The 18,764-nt window shown below is 35.4% G+C and overlaps 2 protein-coding genes across 4 annotated transcripts in view; one reads left to right on the top strand and one right to left on the bottom strand.

Moving 5' to 3' along the window:
* Window positions 1-18,764, top strand: part of Rsph3 (Radial spoke head protein 3) — an 81,072-nt gene that overhangs the window by 13,424 nt on the left and 48,884 nt on the right. The window contains exon 1 of one of the 3 annotated variants that reach the window (XM_074135425.1): window positions 13,642-14,486. The exons of 1 other annotated variant lie outside the window; for it this stretch is intronic. In XM_074135425.1, coding sequence (XP_073991526.1) covers window positions 13,771-14,486 — 716 coding nt within the window. In that variant the 5' untranslated portion in view covers window positions 13,642-13,770. Of the gene's footprint in view, window positions 1-13,641; window positions 14,487-18,764 lie in introns of those variants that run through there. One more of the 3 variants, XM_074135420.1, reaches the window with a different exon arrangement.
* Window positions 1,602-18,764, bottom strand: part of LOC141458068 (U3 small nucleolar ribonucleoprotein protein IMP4) — a 91,438-nt gene continuing 74,275 nt past the window's right edge. The window contains exon 4 of the mRNA XM_074135637.1: window positions 1,602-1,655. Coding sequence (XP_073991738.1) covers window positions 1,617-1,655 — 39 coding nt within the window. The 3' untranslated portion in view covers window positions 1,602-1,616. The remainder of the gene's footprint in view (window positions 1,656-18,764) is intronic.

The raw sequence follows: 18,764 nt of genomic DNA, 5'->3' as shown, positions 1-18,764 counted from the left end.
CCGGGCAACGTTCACTACTGATAGAGGTGTTAGGTTATAGAAGATTGGAGGAAGAGTAATGCGCCGAAGAGTGAAGGTGATATTTTGAGACTTGCTTTCATTAAGTTTAATTAGCCCATCTCTTGAACCACTGTTCTAATGATGAGTATGTATGGGACTGAAAACATAAATAAACTAGTGAATGCGATCTTGTAATCTGAGATACTTAAACCCAAATGTTTATCTCAGAAAATAATAATTAGAATCAATCCTGGAGATACAAACTTGTGTAAGATTGAACAAAACAGTCCCCACTGGATTCGTAGAGAGCTCCCTAAATTAGGAAAGCAGCATTAGGAGGTGAATCTTTGGCCGACCACACATCAAGATCTCATTTAATCTGACTTAAACCGAAAGTTTTATAAATATAGTGGAAAAATTTGATTTGAATCGACATGAACATTTCAAAATTGTCTAGGATGAAGAGGTTTTTGTTAAATTCATGTATAAGGAGGAAAAATGAATAGAAAGATAGACTAATTTCTTTCTTTCTCCCCCTCCCCAAAAGGGGTAAATAAACTAAAATTGATCGGCATTGACCTCAATAATGTTTGTTTATTCTTAATGGTAATGAATTTTAGTCACGTGCATTATTGCGGCTAATGAGATCGTCAATAAATGCAATTATCTCAAGCCCTCTTTTCATTGCAAATGATATTCTTGAAACTTATGCTATGAAACTATTATGAAACTATTAGTGCTATTTACTGAATGAGTGTGTTTACGTGTGTGTGAGTGTGCAGAGCAAAGACCGTAGAGCTATGATCTATTGCGGACTAGGACATTACCTATGTTTTTGGCCTAAAACTTTTAATTCCTAGAGGAGCAGTAATGTCACGTTTCCAGTTTCTTTCAAATGTACATTTTACTCTAGTGAAGCAAGTAACGTGTATAATATTGTCATCTACTCTTAGTACAAATTCAGAATTTAAAGATAAATTGATTAATTTGCTTCCCTTTTCTATTATAGGACAAACTTGTTTGGCTTAAAACGTTTTTAGTTAGGTAAATATTGATTTTTAGTAGGGTTGCGGAAATAGAGATATTCAGACTTCCCTAAAGAGTGAAATTTCTCTATCTTAGAGTATTACTGTTTACTACTTTTTGCTGCAAGTGAAATGTTATAATAAAAGTCCAAGCGATTGAACTAGCCCAATATAAGAGGCACTGGAATTAAACACGCGGTTCAAATCCATCTGTCTGCCCTTAAGTTGTCTCTTTCTAAGGGCCCTTTTACATCTCACTGTCCGATGAAGAACATTGCTGTGTATAACTAGAGAACACATCCAAGAACGGTAGGTGCGCTGAAAGGGTTCCAGGTGCCAATGTTCTGATGTAAAGTGCATTCAATAAAAACACTAACTTTCTAAAATTACGATTTCATAGAGAAATTGATCTTAGTTTTGCAAGAAGAAGTTAAGGGATATTTCGCAGCAGGCGCTTAAATCACTTTATAAATCAAAATGAATGCTAAGAATGGCTCCCCGGACTTCTTTCTCCTGGTATCAGGAACCCAACGTTCACATGTCCTAAGCTCTTGTTAGTATTGTTGCCTCTCGCTATGGGAGATTATCGCTTCATTTTTTACTGTATTGTATTGAATCCTTGTCATTTTTTTTAATTTGTTGCTCTATTGATTCTGTCATTTTCATGTTTTATTCACTTGATTTATATTCGCAAGTCGGAGATCAAAAGAGATTTCTTCTGGTACCTGTTCGCCGAGTAGCTGCCACGTCCTTCTTCTTTTTTTTTAATAGCGATACACCAATATCGCCCTGACTATATGCAAAAATGTTGGACACATGAATGGCTCTCAATGCTCCTTGTGGTTAAATTATATGAGAGGATCTGAGGAGATATGGAATTGAGCTTTAATTATTATTTAACTTTTTTTTTTTTTTTTTTTTTTTTGGCCTTATTGTACACAGCAAATTAGCCATTTGTAACGTGTACTTGCGATTAATTTAAAGTTGAACAGTCGGATTTAGTATGTGTTACAAGGTGTTAGAGAGGGGATATAATTTATTTCTTTTATATTGTTATTTTGTTTGCTCGTATGTAGTTGTATAGTTCTCGGTAGATGTTGTCTGTATGGTGCGTCAGTATAGTATGTAAATCGGCTGGTAGAGGGCAGTCTGTCTTCAGTACTGCCTTCCACAGCTGATCCCTGCCGTTGGTATATTTGTCGCAGGCTAAGATTATATGATTGGCGTCAGTTATTGATTCAGAATCACAAGCACATGTAGGATTTATTGAAATTCCGATACGCGCCAAATGATGTGGTGAATAATTATGATTAAATCTTAGCCTGCAGATCGTGCTGTAGAATCCTCTACCTTCTGTGAATTGATTGAACCACGGTTTGACCGGAATGGAAGGTTGAATGGATGAATAGAATTTACCCTTCAGATTTTTTGATATGGTGTAACTTTCTTCCCATTTTTTTATAGCTTATTTTCTTATAACAGCTTTTTATGTCTGAGGGAGAAAGTAAGGTAATGGTAGGCTCCCGCAATCGCGTCGCTTCTTTCGCCGCAGCGTCAGCCTTCTCATTGCCGGCCAGCCCGTAATGGCCTCTCACCCATATCAGATATACTGACTTACCGTTCCTAATCAGTTGGTGCAGCAAATTTAAGGAATCTATAATCAGGAAAGAGGGGTCTCTGCCTGGGTTTTGTAATTTTTGAAGCGCGCCCTTGCTATCACTCAAAATAATGGCGTGCTGGACAGTCGATGACAGTAAATAAGCTAAGGATTTATTGATGGCTATTAATTCTGCAGTAAAAACTGAGGCTACATTATTGAGTTTATATTGAAAACTGGTATCTAACTGGGGATCATAAATAGCACATCCAACTCCGTCACTACTTTTAGAGCCATCGGTATAGAAATAATTAAAGTGAGGAAATTTGTTCTCGAGTTTGGAGAGGAGGTAAGAATTATTTACTGCATTGGGAAGATCAGGGTCGTATTGGTAGAAGTTGATAGAGATATGGGAACTATAATTTTGAATAAGTGTAGAGTAGTCAAAATGATACCTAGGAAGGAGATCAAGGTGATTTAGGGGGACTGAGAAGTGCGACAAGTCACAGAAAACTTCTACTAGTATTGGACTTTTCTTTTTAAGCCAGTATCTTTCTGTGAAGGCTCGAGTAGCTATGTGGCTAATTCTGCGAGTTACTGGGTGATTTTTGATTCTCAGTCTGTCTACAATGAAGCGGGAAGCTAACATCTTCCTTCTTATATTTAGAGGAAAGTCACGGGCCTCTACTAAAAGGGCGTTGGTAGGAGTGGATTTGAGAGCCCCCAAGCAGGACCTCAGCGCTTTGTACTGAATTCTTTCTATTTTCACCAAATGATTCTTTGCAGCATCCCCATAGAGGAAACAACCATAGTCTATTCTAGAAAGAATTAATTGTCTGTAGAGCATTAGCGATGTTTTGATATCGGCTCCGTAGTTTAGACGGTTGATGCATCTCAGTATGTTTAGCGACTGTTCACATCCCTTTACCAACTGTTCAATGTGCCGTCTCCATAACAATTTGTTATCTATTACCATACCTAGCGTTCTCATGATGGGCTCAACTCGTAGTTGATATCCACCTAGCGATATCGAGGATGAAATAGAATATTTTCTGTGTCTAGTGAACACAGTCACGCCACTTTTATTCTCAGACAGAGTGAAACCCATGTCTGAGCACCACCGGCTGAACAACAACATTGCGCTGCTTAGTTTTCTTAAACTTTCGTCTAACGTTAGCTCTTGGCTGTACAGGATGATGTCATCGGCATACTGAGATACAGAAACATCCGTGCCCACGGCAGCCTTAAGATCGGCCGTATAGATGTTAAAGAGCAAGGGACTGAGAACAGTCCCTTGCGGCAATCCGAAGTGCGTTACACGAGGACCATATGTTTTGCCGTTATACCGGATTTTAATGGAGCGGAAGGAGAGGAGGTTATGAGTGTGTCTGATAATTCTAGATGGTATGCCCATATTAACCATTTTATTTATGAGCACGGATATACTGACATTATTATAAGCGTTTTTTAAGTCGATATTCGCTACCATCATATATTTGTTGTCAGAAAAACAGTCGTGTATGTCAGACACAAAGCCAACTAAAGCATCAAGAGTGCAGCGCTTCTTCCTGAAGCCATTCTGATATTGTGGGACTTTTCTGTTTGCCTCTACCCACCACTCTAATCTGGCTTTAATAAGGCGTTCAAAGGTTTTACCTATGCAGGAGGATAAAGCAATGGGACGATAGGAGTCGGATAGGGAAGGATCTTTGTTGGGTTTTAATAACGGCACAACTATTTGATTGCTCCAGCCATCTATGCATTTGTCCTGAACCCAAACATCATTTAACACTCTCAGCAGAGCTTTTTTACCATTGGCTGACAGATTAGTCAGCATTGGATAGTGGATGTTGTCCTCACCAGGGGAGGTATTTGTATTTGTTTTAAGGGCAAGGATGAGTTCATTGTAGGAAAATGGTTCATTAAGTTTGTGGGAGACCGAGGATGTATCAGGAATCTGATCTTGATTTGGTACTATTTCAGGGGAGAGGGAGTTCAAGAATTCAGGAACCCAGTTGTCTGAAGAGATTTTGCCACCGACATATCCATGCCTGAGCGCTCTCACCCCACTCCAGATCCTCTTGACTGGTGTACTTTTATTGAAGGAGTTGCAAAACTCCGCCCATTTCTTTCTCCTTTTTTCTCTATATATTTTCCTACATAAAGTAGAGGCTCGTTTACAGTTTATGAAATTTGACAGACTGGGAGACAATTTATACTGCTTGAATGCATCTATATTGTTTTTCCTGGCTTTATCGCATTCCTCATCCCACCAAGGTTTGGGAGGATATTTAGGTTTGCGCCCTAGGTAGGGTTTGAACTTGGAGATACATATGTCGGCCGCACCATTAATACACGCCACAAAATGATCATAATTAAGGCAAGGATCTTGAGAGGTAGGCATCTGAGAAAGCAGCTGGTCCGTTAAGAGAGTGTATTTGTCCCACTGAGCAGATTTCAGGTTCCATTTTCTATTATTCTGAGGAGAATGATGATCAGGCAGAACTTGTTTATCTATTGACATAAGGATGCCCACGTGATCCGACCCGAACGGCTCATCCACAACCCCCCATTCCATCCTAGGTATGAGAGATGGAGTACCCTAGGTTGAACGGATAGATCAACTGCGGAAGGACGTCTGTCATGTCTCCGTATAAGAGTGGGAGTCCCATCATTTAGAAAACAGAGATTCTCGATGTCTATGGCATCTATTAAGTTTCGACCTTCAAAATTATCGTAAGAGCATCCGAAACTAGTGTGATACGAGTTCAAATCCCCACACATCAACAAAGGAGGTTTAATTGTTCTGATTAGGGATGTCCAGTAGTCAGTATTTAATTTATGGCCAGGTGCACAGTATATTGAAAGGATACTTATCTCTAAATTTAATACTTTGCACACAATACCACAAATTTGCATCTTATTGTTATTAAATTTTAAAGGGAGTTTAATTATTTGATACTGTATATTATTTTTTATCACAATGCCCGCGCCTCCATAGCCATCATTTCTGTCCGCTCTTACAATAGTATAACCGGAAATAGTAAATAATTGTGATTTTTTAAGCCAAGTTTCTGAAAGTAATGCCAAATCAATTTTGTTCAGTCTAAGAAATGATTCCAGATAATTCCTATTAGCAGCGAGAGATCTAATATTTAGCTGCAAAATTTTAAACATTTTTAATCATAAGTAAATAAATAATTAAATAATGAAACAAAAAAATAAAAATAAAATAAATAAATAAATAAATAAAAAAAGGAGTAACGGAACAAAAATAAAGAAAAATAAATAATTAAATGATAAAATGGAAGATTTCAATTGATTACAGGAATTATTATTCTTATTGTACGAAATTATTTGGAATACATTAAGAATGGATACAGATATTATGATTGTCGTGAATGGGATGATAAAAGTTTTAACATTGAGTTTATTTACTATTACTGTTGTCTGTACTTTGTCTTTAATCTTTATTGTTTGTAATAGTTACATTATGTTTAGAATAACTATTATTTTTAGGATTGTTCATGTTTGAGAGAATCTCTTCTAATTTGTACGATATAAATTTAAATACGTCTGCTGCATCCGAGCGACAATTTCCTATTTGGTTGATTAAGTGGTAAATGTAACGTTTATCAGCATTCTCATCAATATTTTCTGTAGTTAGTTTATTGGTAGATGAATTTAATTGTGTAATGTTAGAAGTTTGTCTGTCTATCCGTGTGTGCCGATTTCGAACGTCTGTAGTAGAAGTGAATGTTTTACTTCGTATATTTTGTACGTCTGTCTGTTGTACTTTCTCGGCATCTGCAACCTCGTCAACTTCGATTTCTCTTGATTTCATTTCGTCACGATATTGTTTTGAATAAGATTCCACCTTAACTGGCCTGCTTTTTGTTATTTTTTTAGTAGGTTTTCTATGTATGAGTGTAGGTGTAGCCGAGGAAGTTTCCGGTAGTACTGGAAATTCTTCTTCACTGAGTGCTTCATATTTATTCTTAGTTACGGAGGCAAATGAAATTTTATTAATTATCTTATCCTTAATGGCGCTATTTTGAGCTATTTTCACTGGACAATCTCTATATGTTGAGCGATGATCGCCCTGACAGTGTATGCAGACAGGCAATACAGCGTCTGATACCGGACATTCACTAACATGGTGGTTCTCTGAACAATGTTCACACCTGACTTTGCTTCGGCATTGGTCCTCAGAGTGCCGAAAACGTAAGCATTTCCTACATTGCCTAATAGACGGAATATATGGGTCGACTTTACACCTAGCACCATATAAAGAGACGTGCTGAGGCAATACTTGGCTATCAAAGTCAATGAAACATATGGGAAGTTTTTCAATTAGCATTTTTTCATTCACGTATTTTTTGCGTGTAAGTCGCCGAATATTGATAGGAGTGAATGGTGAGATGAGCTCAGAAAGAATTTCGTTGTCCTCTAGCTCCACATCCACATCTCTAATCACCCCAGTACACTGGACACGAAAATTTGGGATGTATGCAACAATTTCTCTCTGTTTAAGAGTATCCAAACTAAGTAGAGCATTTGCCGCCTGTGCAGTATTTGTAGTAATTTTCATCCGATTGAGACCGGTAACTGAGATATCCACGATACTATCTTTTTGGGCACTGGATGATTTAATCAGCCATTTACCAAGGGCCATTCTATGCACCTTTCCCAGGTTACCTCGATTCCCTTCCAAATTCACTACAAAAGGACCCTTATCAGTCGCTCGATAGCGGTTTTTCATAGCTTTAATAATGTAATCCGATTTATTAGGAGAAGGGCTCCTGTTTGACCCGGATTTAATTTCAGACACATGCACCTTATTTGTGGTACACGTATTTAGATCACTAGCTCTCTTATGACCACGAGGGGTTTCATTATGGTTAGAAGGAGTTGAATCAGTTTTAGCGAGAGCCTGATCCACTTCCATGCTATTAGTATTACCACCATTAGTATCATCTATGTTAGTAACATTGACAGTACTTTCCCCGACACCACACAACTTATCTGAGTCAATATTTGAAGACGGGGGCCCAGGGCCCCCGCTGTTCGCTGACATGTTCACCAGAAGTAAGAATTTGGTGCGCTAAAAAAGTGCACAAAAAAAAAAAAAATATTGGAAAATAAGAGAGAGATAAGTGAGAAATTAATAGTGAAAGAGCGAGGCAGGAATGAAAGAAAAGTTAAAGTAAAAGAAGAGAAGAAAAATTAAACTTAAAAGTTAAGTAAGATTCTACTCTAAAAGGCAGCACAGTAGACACTTTATAGAACGATGTTGACCGTGCGAAGTTCAATCAACAACTGTATTTAACTTTTACTGTAAGGCCTGGCATACTGCATCAATCATCGTAATGAGGGCAAGCAAAGCTAAAGCATCCGGTGGCAAGTCCTGAGGTATTTTTATTAAGAACCAATTATCAGTTGTTACTTCCAATGCTGCCTCAATTGTTTGGGAGCAATGAATGTCGTCTTGGTTTTCTGGACTGCTGGCTTCCCCGAATCGCTTCCTAAAAAGAACGAATATACTGATGAGGCGGCGAGGAAAGGGGCTTCGATAGTAACTAAGATTCCTCAACCCTGCTTCTCACGCCAATCAGATCCCACTGTTAATCTCTCATTTACTTATTGTGTATTTAAGTTCATAGATTGTAAATTTCTAAATTAATTAACAAAAAAAAAAAACCTAAATGAAAAACAAAAAATCAAATTTTTAGCAGCAAGCATGAATACCGAAGTCTGAAGCTTATTGAACATAATTCCATGAATAATAATTATTTATTAATCTACTTGATACAATATTAAGTTCATTTTAACAGTCTAGGTTTAAAATAAATACTGGAAATTTTATTTTTGTTTCCGTACTATTCTGTTAACTTGAGCCCAACAAGTAAAGCATATGGTTGGTCAATTCTGATCAGTAGTAAGCTGGAAGATTAGCTGCTACATCCAACAATTTTAAAGTTGCGAGATAAATTAGATTGCATCGAAAAAGAGTCGATTTTTACCTCTATTTTTTTTTTTGCAGTCAAGTTTATAACAATCAATATTTAGTTATTTTTAGACAAACATGTATTGAAATAAATTTCGGTCAATATTTAATTCCTGAAGTTACGTACATAGTTCATCCGATCTTGTTCTTCTCTAGATTATTATTTATTATAAATATATATTTTTTTAAGCATTTAAACACATACGAGGGTCGTTTGAGAGATAGCACCACTGGCGCGTATCGAGGTTATGTTTAGTTAGAAGCATCTCTTGGAAGAACACACACCAAGTTTCAGCCAGATCGGTCTATTTCTTTGTGTTTGGCATTCGTTTGAATCGAGGAAGTCGAGTAATTTTCAAAAAATGGACGAAAAAGAATTTCGTGTGTTGATTAAACACTACTTTATGAAAGGCAAAACGCCTCAAGAGACTAAAGAGAAGCTTGATAAACATTATGGTGACTCTGCACCTTCAATTAGAACAGTTTATAAGTGGTTTCAAAATTTTCGGAGTGGCCATATGGGCACAAGTGCCGCTGAACGTTCTGGACGCCCTGTTGTGGTTACTACTCCAGAAATCATTGATAAAATCCATGATATGGTGATGGATGACAGAAGAGTGAAGGTGCGTGAGATTGCTAGTGCTGTGGGCATCTCGAATGAACGGGTACATAATATTTTGCATCAACATTTGGACATGACAAAGCTATCCGCAAGATGGATGCCGCGATTGCTCACTCTTGACCAAAAACGAAATCGTGTGAAGTGTTGCAAGGACGGTTTGCAGCTGTTCCAGAAGAATCCGCAGGACTTTAAGCGTCGTTTCGTCACTGTGGATGAAACATGGATACATCACTACACTCCTGAGACCAAAGAACAATCTAAGTAATGGGTTACCAAGGGGGAATCTGCGCCAAAAAAGGCGAAGACCGTTCCTTCGGCCGGCAAGATTATGGCGACTGTCTTTTGGGATTCGCAAGGAATAATCCTCATCGACTATCTGGAAAAGGGTAAAACTATTACAGGTGCACATTATTCATCATTATTGGACCGTATGAAAACCGAGCTGCAAGAAAAACGCCCACGATTGGCCCACAAAAAAGTTCTTTTCCATCACGACAACGCACCAGCTCACACCTCAGCAGTTGTGGTTGCAAAATTAATGGAAATAGGGTTCCAACACGTTTCACATCCCCTCTATTCTCCAGACTTGGCTCCCTCGGACTACTATTTGTTTCCCAATATGAAGAAATGGCTGGCGGGAAAAAGATTTTATTCAAACGAGGAGGTGATTGCAGAAACGAATGGCTATTATTCAGACTTGGACAAATCCTATTATTCGATAGGGATCAACAAACTAGAGCAGCGTTGGACGAAGTGTATAAGCCTAAAAGGAGACTATGTTGAAAAATAAAAAAGGTTTACCCCAAAAAATTAAGTAGTTTTTATTTTTGCACGGACTTTTCTAACGACCCTCGTATATCCTTCTCCCCAATTGAGGAAATGCTACTAAATATGAAAAGAATAATAATTAAAAGGAACAAAACTGCGTAGTAATTATTGAATAATTTAGAGCATTAAACGTTTTAGCACAAACTTCTGTGCTAGATAAAAGTTTTTTGGGGAATTCATTAATACAAAAAGTTGTGTTTAAAAATAATTATTATTAGCAAATCATTGTTTTGAGAAATTAACTTTAAAATATTATGTATTTCGTTTATTATTACTGAAATACAAGAATTATAATTTAGGTCGTTTCTAGACATATTTCATTTTTATTGTCTTTTCATTGATTATTTGCAAATGCATGTATACAACTTCTAGTAAGCATTCCATACTCATTTCTTACTAAAAAATGATGTCACCATTATTGGTTACCATTAAATCAACTTTTCTTTTGTAGTTTTTGTGGTTTAATGAAATATTTTATACTTTCCCTCGCTAATTTAAGTTTTGTAAATTGTACAGACTTTCAAATTTGAGTTTTCACTGTAAATATTGTATATTTTTGAAGCTTTCTGGGTTAAAAAAATATATTTTTTTAAAATTAGTCGGCTTATATATGAATGTGTACATCAATGTAGAAAATGTTCACTTTTTTTTGGTTATTTTCTCGAAAACACCACTAACAGTTTTATTTGAACTTTCAAAACTATTCTACACACACTTAAAGAAACTTACCAACATAATTATTTAAAATAATATTCTAGAAAAATTATTTTAGGGCAAATCTGGTAGCACTAGTCTGGATCGATTAGTGTTTCCTCTAAGTTCTCTAAGTTGTCACTTAAGTATTTCAGTTGTAAAAATTGGTAAATGTGTTGCAGAAGTTTGAGTTCAAAGAAAATCGCTTAATCAAAAGTCCATAATTCATAAAAATCTTCTTTTATTTTATTTAAATTCAGTTTGCCCATAAAAATTGGCAAGGTAAAGGGACACCCTAAAATGTCATTCCATTTTTTCTTTCATTGTTGCCAACAAATTATGTGAAGTTAGTCACAATCAAATTTGCAACTTCGTTGTTAGCTATCGTTCGACCGGAAGTGTTTGGACGTCTCTTAATTTGTTTCTTAACTGAATGTGTAATGTGTAAATGCTTCTCTTCTACTATTACATCATCAAAATATCTCAAAATGTAAGCTTGCAAAATGGTAAGTTCAATTTTTTTACTGTAGATGTCTCCAAAAATAAGCACGGTGATTGCCAGGCTCGACTAATGTATTATTGAATGCAAATTAATATTATTTAGTGGTAATCTTGTCTGTAAAATAAAAAAGTAAGATTAAACTGTGAAATTTAATTTTTTTTAATAGAAATGAGTTTTCGCAATAGTTCTGAGCCGAAAAAAAGATAATCATTCTAAATTTCGATCCCTAAATATTTTTAGAAAATGTATTCTTGATCCTCTTTGACTTGGTCACTTTTTGATCCGTTTTATTAGTAATAACTTGTCAAGTTATTAAGAATTAATTTCACATATTTAGTTCCATAATTTTTTTTAATTACAATGTGTGCAATAGATATAAATTAAGTTGTTTTTATACGTCCAGACATCTAAGAAGTCGTCTTATATCTAAATTCACAAAATTTAGGCCCTAATAACCTAAACATCTAATTCTGAAACATCGCCGATTTGGAAGGCAAATGATAGAGAGATCCTCCAGTGTTTGAAAAGAAGATCCCCTAGTAAATTTATGTCTGGCAAGTGTTGGAAAGGTATGGAAGTAAATGATGGAGCGAATTAGGCGCTAGAAGAGCTATTTTGGTAAATAGAAAATAAAATCTGAGAAGATCTGAGAAAAATCTAATAAGATTAGCCACGTCTATGGTATGGATTGAGGATGGTGAGGGTCTAACTGAAGTCTGAAAGAGGGTAAGGGAGGCGCTGCTTCACGAAACAAAAAAAAAGAAAAGTAGATAGACACAAGATGCGATGGCTCGGTAGCGTTGCTTGGGAGGGATTCTCAAATGGAGAGCAGTATCAGCTGTTATAAGTGGCTGAGACTTAGAACTGAGTCGGGTAGCCAATGGGTGATGATGATGAGAATAAATGATTCTTCAGAGATAGTAACTAAAGAAATATCTCATCGGGAGCTAATAAAATGGAGTCCAGAGAAACATTATCTGGATTGAAAATATTACATTAGTTTACTTTCTAAATTATGCATAATAAAGGGAGCATCCTGTGCCAGATTTGTAGAGAGGTTATTAGAATAAAAAAAAAGGTGATAGAATATTGACCGACGGCATTTGTGAAAAGCGAAGGTGCAATGTGTACATACTACCCAAATCGATGCAGCAGGCGGCATAGACGGAATAAAAGATTAAAGATAGGCTAGTAGGAAACGAGGTAAACGAATCCGTAATTGCGTTGAGCGACGTGCTGTAATAGTGTGTTAGTGAGGTCGGTCTAGAAAAGATTAAAAAGATAGCGACAAAATAAATCAAACTTTGTGTTTACAATAGAAATCAAAAATACATTACGCTTCGTATAAAAACAAAGTTGGAGAACACTATCATTCATAATCCATGAGTACTCTTAGTTAAAAATATTTACGATTCGTCTACAACATATCATTAAAAGTAGGAAACAATAAATGAACAAAATTTTACTAAGAGAAGAATACAAATATCAACAAAAATAAGGCTAGATAACCAAGAAAATATTATATATTCTTGCAGAACAAAGGAAAAAATGGTAACTAATGTTAAAAAACTGAACAGATCTCCTAACTCTCACAGAAGGATCGTTTTACAAATTAACCTGAAGGCTGTAAGTGTTTGATATTCAAGAAACTCCGGCCTTAATAAAGTAATTGCTTAAATAATGTCTAGGAAATTCTGACAGCATAGATGTTTGGCAAAGTTTATTTATAAACAACCTAAAATAGAAAGGACCTACAATGCAAACCTGCCTGGCTCCAGAGCAAACATTGAATCTCTCCAAGGTAACATGGCAGGCTCTCTCAGGAAATGTAACATTATTGTAACATATTTTACAATGTTAATTTTAAATACGATATGTCAAAAACAACAAGTTATGGGTTATATGATTCAGTGCGTTTTAGAATCAAGGAAGAACCAGTAGGATCCTGCAACTTTTTGATTGATTGCTAAGGAAGAATTTACAAAAATGAGTTATGCAACAGAAATTTATTACGTATTGCTTAGTTAAGTTAAGATACAATGCCTTGAAGCAATTATTATAACTCTACTATTTTCTTATCTCTACACAGTTTAAGAAGTTTTTTTCAAATTTAAGTTTAAATTCTCTTTAAAGGGAAGGGATAATTTCTCTTCAAAAATCCAACTATTTTTGTTCGTAATAATGTGTAGATTTTAAGAACATAACGAGGAGACATGTGAAATGAATTAAGAAATTATTTAAAAGCAGCCCAAAATATCTAAGTTTCCAACTATGAGGTGAGTAAGAAGAAAGAGTTCAAAGACATGGGCCGGTTCGATATGATGACGTGAGCGGTGGTCAGCTTTGGGTCAGCCAGGGGGTGCAACTGGCCAGTCAGTATAGAGCGGGCCGTTGCATCACCTCACATCGTGTCGCCGATTCTCACCCGTAAATGTGCACTCCATTCATTAGTTATCAAGTTTTACCCCACAACCATGCAGTGATAACACACCAAATATGGATGATGTGGAAATAATACAATTAGATCAATCACCTAGAGCGAACAGTAGTAATAATACACCTGCCGTACAAGATGAACCACCAACTGAAGAGAAAAATGATTCAGAAGGTAGGAAATCCACAGGATCTAAAGGCTCCAGAACCTCACCAATTGATGATGTATTAAGTAATACATTTAATTCAGAGAAATTCCCTAAAACTAAAAATAATAACACGTCATATAACAGAAATCGTTTTACTACCAACAATGATGAAACCAAAAAATCTTACAATAAACGTACAATCAGCCTTGGCTGTCCTATATCGGAAGATTTCGTCAGTAAATTGGATGCAAAATTAAAAGACCTAGAAGAAGATGGCAAAAAAAAGAAAAGAACACTAAAGTCTAGATCATTAGACAATCGGCCAATGTTTATAACCACTGTGAAAACGGGCATATTTCTAGATCCGCCGCCTGAATTGGCTGCCTTGTTAGGTTATCCCAGGTCGTATAATTTGTCATCCGGTAGTTCATATAATTCACAAAAATCCGGGGAAGAACTGATGTATTCATTTTCTAGCCAACCGAGGGTACTGAATCATAAATATAATCCTATTAAGAACAAAACACCTAAAGTAAACAATGACAAACAACAAGTTGCTAACAATGAGAAGTTACAGAATCGCAACAACCTGAGAGTCAAAAGAGATCTCAACAGTTTGAACAGTAAAAAGTAAGTGATTTTTTTTTTTTTTAATGTTGGCTCATTATGTGTGATTTAGTGGCAATGTTGTATGCACGCCAATAATAATGAAATAGTCATTGAGCTACCTTAATATTTATTTAACAAGGAAAGGTTGAATGGCGTGAAAAATCAATATAATAAATCTTTCCACAAAATGATCAATATTTCCCTTCAAGGTTTTTAAAGGACTCAGATTTCTTTGTACAATTAGTATATTTATATGTATGAAATACTAAAAATTTTGAACATCAGTTTAGTCGCCCACATTCAGTTTAATGTATTAAATGCTATAATATTAGTGATCCCAAAATCGGTCCTGACGAATTAGGTTTAAGAAATATTATTTAGAATTTAACTATTCAATTTTAACGCTTTATGGAAATGAATGCTCGCTTTGTTTTTATAGGAATTTGAGAAATGCCTTGAATGAATAGAATTGGGTATTTCACTTGTCCAATCAGTTTTAAGATTCAAATAATTACTGTTTATTCTCTGTAGTATTTGGTATTTTGATTTGAAGGAACTTTAACATTTTTCTCGATTTTGATACAGTTGGTGTATTGTCTTTGTTTTTAGCAATATTATTTTCTTTTAATATTCATTTGGTTTTCGTCAAGTATTTTTTTTTTATTATTATAGTATAATTTACTTTAAAAAAGTTACAATACTTCTATTATTATTATTTTTAGGTGTTTGCAGTTATAGTTTTGAAAGAATTGTTATTATAATACCTTCATTTTTATAGTTATGCAAGTATAGTTAATGACAAAAATAAGAGAACTATTTTATAGAAAATTAAGTCACCCCCAAAAAATGTTATTCTGTTTTATGCTTTTTTCAAATCATTATTTATTTCTTTTTTACAACTCATTTATAATATAATCTATCTTAATTTTATTTTATTTATGATGAATTTATTCACGCCACGAACAGAATAATTCTGTACAATGCTGTTTGTTGAACTGTACATTTTTCATTCTAATTATTACTTGATATTTTGTTTGCATTTAATTTAATTAGACAGTTCCATTGCTGAATACTGAAGAAGGAAAACACACTGCCTGCTGGCTACACCAACTTCACACACCTTGCCACATATTTCTCTCATTTCTTCATCTCAGTTACATTGTGGTTCACCTTTGGCTCTTTTCCACTCTCTCTTGGTATCCATTCTATTAAAGTCTTCACCCATCTGTTGATTCTACTCATTACATACGTAGTCTGCATTTTTCCATTGACTGATTATAATCCGTGTAATTATGTTTGCTTCTTGTCCGTCAGAAATATTGCTAATGTTGACATTCCTAGTTATGCCTAAAGTCCAAAGTTCTCTGCTAGTCTTAACTTTTGAGGTGGTTCTACTATCCTTAATCCAGTTTTAATAGACTGATGTCAAAACTGGAAGAACTATTCCCTCTCAATTAAAGCGTCATTTCAGTAAAAATATTACTAAATACCCAATATCAAGAGACATTGCTTGAATCTCATTTGTAAAGAAAATTCGTTAACAAAAATTTAATAATTATTCTCATTATTCGGTATTCTCTTGAAACAGTACAGTTTCTCTTTTCCAGAGGCCTAATTCCAAACACCTTTCTCCTTCTTATGAAATAAATTCAAAGGAAAAGAACCATTGCTTAGGTCATTAGCGCCGTATCATTTATTAAAACTGAATCGTACATTAAAAAGAGTGAGTATTAAATTTTAATAAAAATCCAAATCTTGCTGAATAGTTCGGATACTGCTATTCAAATCCTTAAATAATTAGTTCTCTTCCTGCCAGAATTAAACAAACTCTGTTTCGGCAATGTCCATGTTGCCGTAACCACATATCTATTCCGTTAGTCCACGAGACAAATTTTTGTATTGTCTTTCAAAACCATCTAAATTTACCCACCTAATTCAGATGTTTGTCTAAAGGAACATTTTTACTCATTCTAGAGGTACAAGTAAAGTTAGTTGATTCAACTAAAGGTTCCTTTTTCAGACGATAATTATTCTGTTTTGAGTGATTCATTCTGGCATGTTTTCAATTTTTCCATAATTTTTCATAAGTGAGTTTCATCTTCGTTTCATTTCTCTGTAAAAAGAAAGGGTCACAAACTTCAGCATTGGCCTCCTCTAGGGTTGACCTTCGTCCTCCACCAATTGAGGTGTCTTAATATTACATTTATGGATTAATCAATATCCGACACTGTATCTATATTTTATGACAGATATTTTTGGGTTTAATTATAATAAATAAATATCGTGTTATATTATAATAATTGTGTCGTATTATAGTATTTACGCCATGTACATTACTCCTGAATTATGAATATCTAACGATAACAAAAGGAAACCCCCCGGCTTTATGCTGTTATTTCTAAAAAACTATTAATTGATTGACTGCACGGCTGCACCGCAATGATGGATTATCAATCAATCAAAAAATGTTATTTATTTCAACAAGTTGGTTACAAGATTGTTATAAATGATAAATTTGACTAAAATAGCGAACGACAAGAAAGTTTTATTTAATATCAGTTTAACTTATATATTAACGATCTCCATAATCATTCTCAAATATAGTTAAAAGTCTTTTACATATTTTAAGAACACCTGACGAGAACACTATAATGATTTCATCGACTTTAACCGCAATTACTTTTTATTCTACAATTTTTACACAGATATTGAAGTTCCAATTCCACAATTTATCCGATCCACGTTGTAGTCCCGCAAGGAAGTATCCTTACCCCCTTACTATACACTGTCTACACGGCTGACCTTCCTAATACAAGCATTTATCGTACATATTTTAAGAACACCTGACGAGAACACTATAATGATTCCATCGACTTTAACCGCAATTACTTTTTATTCTACAATTTTTACACAGATATTGAAGTTCCAATTCCACAATTTATCCGATCCACGTTGTAGTCCCGCAAGGAAGTATCCTTACCCCCTTACTATACACTGTCTACACGGCTGACCTTCCTAATACAAGCATTTATCGTACATATTTTAAGAACACCTGACGAGAACACTATAATGATTTCATCGACTTTAACCGCAATTACTTTTTATTCTACAATTTTTACACAGATATTGAAGTTCCAATTCCACAATTTATCCGATCCACGTTGTAGTCCCGCAAGGAAGTATTCTTACCCCCTTACTATACACTGTCTACACGGCTGACCTTCCTAATACAAGCATTTATCGTACATATTTTAAGAACACCTGACGAGAACACTATAATGATTTCATCGACTTTAACCGCAATTACTTTTTATTCTACAATTTTTACACAGATATTGAAGTTCCAATTCCACAATTTATCCGATCCACGTTGTAGTCCCGCAAGGAAGTATCCTTACCCCCTTACTATACACTGTCTACACGGCTGACCTTCCTAATACAAGTATTTATTTATACCTTCGCAGACAAAGTGCTATTCTCTTCCATAAAACTGACCCGGTTATCGCTCCTAGATCCCTCCAGCCTCATCTTAACATCCTTGAACCCTGGCTCTGTGGGGAATAAAAGTAAACGGAAATAAATACCGCTGCATATTCTTCACTCTCAACAGAAAAATACTCCTTTTTGGATCTAATTCCGATTCCTGTGGCGAATACCGTTCGTTACCTTGGAATATACCTTGAAAAGCGACTCACGTGGAATCCACATACTAGACTCAAATGACTTGAACTTAACCAGAGATTTCGAATGTTCAAGAGACTACGACAAACGGTCAAAACTGACTCTTACAAACAAGAAACGACTGTACACTGCCCTACTTGCTCCCATCTGGACTTGTTCTTGAACTGTACGGAATAGCGAAGCGTTCGAACCTAAACAGGATCCATACCCTCCAGTCCACGATCCTTCGAACCATCACTAAGTGATCACCCTTCTAAGTGAGCAACCATACCATCCACACCGTCCTGCGAATCCCATTTGTTTCTGACCTTGCCTAGTCCCGCTATAATCAAATTCAGTGACAAAATAATAAGAATATGGTATAGAGCTGGGGGCTACCACTCTATTGACACTCAATCTGTTTGCAATGTCTGCAATTTAAATAAGTGTGAAACTCTGGAACACTTTTTACTAGAATGCCCTAATTATAGTCCATTCAGGAAGCGTTATTTTTCTGAATTTATTGCCGATAAAGACGATATTCATTGGCTCTTAAACATTCAAAATAGGAACCATTTAGACAAAATGTACTTTTTCATTATAGCAGCTCTAAAATTAAGGTCATTCTGTCTAAATGAA

The sequence above is a fragment of the Rhodnius prolixus genome, unplaced genomic scaffold (assembly GCF_049639745.1).
Source record: "Rhodnius prolixus isolate KJV_2025 unplaced genomic scaffold, Rpr scaffold_1, whole genome shotgun sequence".
NCBI classification, from domain to species: domain Eukaryota; kingdom Metazoa; phylum Arthropoda; class Insecta; order Hemiptera; family Reduviidae; genus Rhodnius; species Rhodnius prolixus.
The sequence above is the reverse complement of the archived record's forward strand: the minus strand, read 5'-3'. Positions and strand labels throughout refer to the sequence as shown.